Source organism: Bison bison, unplaced genomic scaffold (genome assembly GCF_000754665.1).
Source record: "Bison bison bison isolate TAMUID 2011002044 unplaced genomic scaffold, Bison_UMD1.0 scf7180017864150, whole genome shotgun sequence".
Lineage (NCBI taxonomy): Eukaryota > Metazoa > Chordata > Mammalia > Artiodactyla > Bovidae > Bison > Bison bison.
Window position 1 is genome coordinate 70,896 of NW_011494722.1, and position 3,760 is coordinate 74,655.

The window sequence follows — 3,760 nt, forward strand, 5'->3', positions numbered from 1 at the left end:
TTTGAGTGTTGAGTTTTAAGCCAGCTTTTTCACTCTCCTCTTTCACCTTCATCAAGAGGCTCTTTAGCTCCTCTTCACTTTCTGCCACTCAAGTGGTATCTTGTGCATATCTGAAGTTGTTAGATATTTTTCCCAGCAATCTTGATTCCAGCCTGTGAATCATCCACCACAGCATTTCTCATGATGTACTCTGCATATCAGTAGTTAACTTTAAATGTAAATGGATTAAGCACTCCAACCAAAAGGCATGGATGGACCTAGAGATTATTATACTAAGTGAAGCAAGTCAGACAGAGAAAGACAAATATCATATGATATCACTTATATGTGGAATGCAATAACCACTGATAAAAATGTACTTATTTACAAACCAGAAATCGACTCACAGATCTCAAAATCAAACTTATAGTTACCAAAGGAGAATAATAGTTGGGGGGGGTGATCAATTAAGATATTGGGATTAAGGTATACATGCTATTATATATAAAATTATAAAGTAGATAATAAGGAACTTCTGCATAGCGTGGAAAATTATACTCAATATTTCTATAATATCTTGTATGGGAAGAGAATCTGAAGAAGAGGTGACATATGTATATGTATAACTAATTCACTTTGCTGTACACCTAAAACTAATACATTGTTGTAAATCAACTATACTCCAACGATTTTTTTTTTAATAGTGAGGAGTTGAGTACATTGCAGCTTATTTCCACATGGATTAGGGCCTCAGAGTCAGCATTAGGTTTTATAGGATTAGGGCCTGGGGATTAGGGTTCTAGTGAGGACCCTAGTGTTAGGGTTGGAGTTAGGGTTTGGGGTAAGGCCTCATGGCTAGGACCTTAGATTTAACACATTAGGGTTAGCCCTTAGGGTTAGGTGCCTCACAGGACAGGATCTTAAAAGGAATGTATTAGACCCTATTGGCTGATTCATTCTTAAATATGACAAAGGAGAAGAGGACAACAGAGGATGAGGTGGTTGGATGGCATCACATCGAGTCAACAGACGTGAGATTGAGCAAGCTCTGGGAGTTGGTGAAGGACAGGGAAGCCTGGACTGCTGCTGCCCACAGGGTCCCAAAGAGTTGGACACAACTGAGCAACTGAACTGCACGAAACTGATGTTGTTAAGAAAAGTAAGATGCACAGAACTGCATACTTTATATCCTATTTTTGTAAGGTACCAGCTTTTTCTATGTGCCATTTATGTTAATACACATACATTCATAGAAGAACATCATTAACATAAGATAACGGCAGGGAGACGAGGGGAAAGATTTTTTTTAACTGCATTTTCAAAGGGGCATTCACCTCTTTTGACTCCACTGGTCTCATAGGGAAAGAATCATGGGTCCTCAAGCTTCCATCTTCTACCTGGCCACTGTCCACCTTTCCCTATCCAGTCACTTGTCCTTGGACTCCTCGATTTACAAGATGACAAATACAAATGAAATTCTCCCACATCCTTAGGAAAGAGGCAGAGCCTGCCTAATGAGAGAGTTAAAGCTTAGCACCCTTTAAGGAAGAGGTGAACATTTTCCCTCATGCTTTCCTTAAGCCTTTTGCAACTGTATCTTGCCTGAAAATTGGCCTTTCTTTAGGTCCGGGAGTAATGACTACACAGCACAATGTCTTACTTATGGAAATGCTTTTCTTCGACTCTATGCTAATAATTATAATTGTAACAATCTTGCTTGGGAACCTGTCTCTCAACAACAGAATATCTCACCCAGAAACACATTGCCTGGAACTCCTTCTTTCTGGCTAAACTTGTACTGAAGTTATCTCAGGATGTATGCCTTGGGAAAGGCTCTAATGGAACTCTCACATCCTTGAAGTGTTCTATCTGTTCTCAGCAGCCAGTTTGAAAAGTATATACTTCCCTGCTTAAAATAGTGAGGTGGGGTACTCTCCTACTCCCTTCCAGTGCCTTTTGCTGGAGGCTTTCTCTATACTTTTCACTCTAATTAAACTTCGCTACACAAAGCTCTGAGTGACTGAGACCACATCTTTCAGGTCCTGGAGTGAAATTTTCTCCATGAGTACTGGCAGTGTTCACCATAAGCTCTTACTCTCATGTGAAAGAGAAAAAACAGGCAAAAATAGAATACATAATGCAATGTTTCTGATAATAAACCTGAGGCCTCTGAGAATCTCACATACAGAAGTCCACGTATCATCTTCATAGGAAACCATGTCAAAGAGGCAGCAGTGAAGACCCTTAACCCAGGCCAGCACTTGCCTCATCCAGGAAAGCCACTCCATGATGCCAGGGTCTCTTAAGTTATGTTAGACACTCCCCTTGCACTTAAGCCTATGGAATTTGGCATGCGTCCCCTGAATCACCTATCATATCTTGAGGCCCTGAGCTGAGGGAAAGTATCTGATCTCTGCTAGGAGAATGAGAAGGAGTCTTGGCCACAGCCAACCCACTCAGTCCCCTGGTGCTGCCATCTCCCAATGCTCAGCATTGGCTATAAGAAACAAATGCTAGGTTTCAACCCTAAGCAACAAGGGTCATATTTTGCCTTCCCAATGTCTGTCATTCCACAATCAGTGACTCTAACTCAGGACAGACTGCTATGGGAACTCCTCATCCTCCATACCCATGAAGGGGCCCATAGGGGATGGTCTAGGGTGGGATCACTTTTCTCTCCACCTAACACTAGGTTCTCCCATCACCTGACCTTTCCTTGCCCCAATCTAGAACAATCTAGCCTTCCTCTGCTATAGCCTCATAGAGGCCCTTCTGCTCCAGTGTCCATGTCACATCTTGCCTCAGCCTTCTGCTCCTCTTTTAAGATTTATCTCTGACTCAGGTCTCAGGCCCCTATTCTCTTAAACAGTTGAAGCTCTGCCCTGGCTTTCACTATTCCAGAATAGTAAACTAAATTGGATTTGATAAAGTTTGTGGTTGAAAAGATCAGTGGCTGGAAGTGGGATGGAGAGACAAGTGAAATCTGAGGGAAACAGAGGCAAGAGAGAAGTAATGCGTGTGCAGGGCAATGAATTGGTATCTGTCCTCAACCTGTCCCATGTGTCTGACTTGAACATTTATGTAGAGAGAAGGGTCAGAGGTTGAAGTTGTTGGTGCCACTGAGAAGGGAGTTTTATGATGCTCTGGATACAAATACAGATGCTTCAGTAGCAAGATACAGAGGGTGTTCCAGAAGGAGGAAGGGGCACTTCCCCCAAGCTTTGCATGGGAGGTGGAACTGCTTGTAGCTCCTTGAGAAGTGAAAGGTTGAGGAGCCTCCTGAGCCAGCATGTCAGCTGACACACGAACATTCTCATGACAGCCAAGTGAAGTAGGAGGATTCTCTAAAGCAGGACAGATGTGATCAACAGAGGAGGAAACTAATCATAATAAGTGATAACATGAACCAAACACATAAGTCAGACACTACAGTTAGCACTTCAGATTGATTATTTTATTTAAGTATCAAAATGACTCTACATGGAATGTGATATTGCACTACAAGAAAAGAGTACAGCTTAGGTATTTGTGTTTGAAGATCGGCGCCTATGCAGATGAATCATGATGTCACCATTCTCAAGTCATTTGATTGTTTAGGGTCTTAGTTCCATTATCTGTAAAAAATAAAAATGGTTGTGACTATGTGAAAAAGAATCAATGGGATCATAAACAAAAAGTACTTGAAATAATGCTCACTTATGATTATCATTTCATCTGTAAGTAAACAAAGGATTTATATATATATATAATTATATAATATATATAATTATATTTTATAATT

At 41.0% G+C, this 3,760-nt stretch overlaps 1 protein-coding gene across 1 annotated transcript in view; it reads right to left on the reverse strand.

Annotated features, from left to right (window-relative positions):
* Positions 1-3,411: 3,411 nt before the first annotated feature.
* Positions 3,412-3,760, reverse strand: part of LOC104989300 (nuclear envelope pore membrane protein POM 121-like) — a 12,151-nt gene continuing 11,802 nt past the window's right edge. The window contains exon 2 of the mRNA XM_010840930.1: positions 3,412-3,593. Within this exon, the coding sequence (XP_010839232.1) occupies positions 3,590-3,593 (4 nt within the window). The 3' untranslated portion in view covers positions 3,412-3,589. The remainder of the gene's footprint in view (positions 3,594-3,760) is intronic.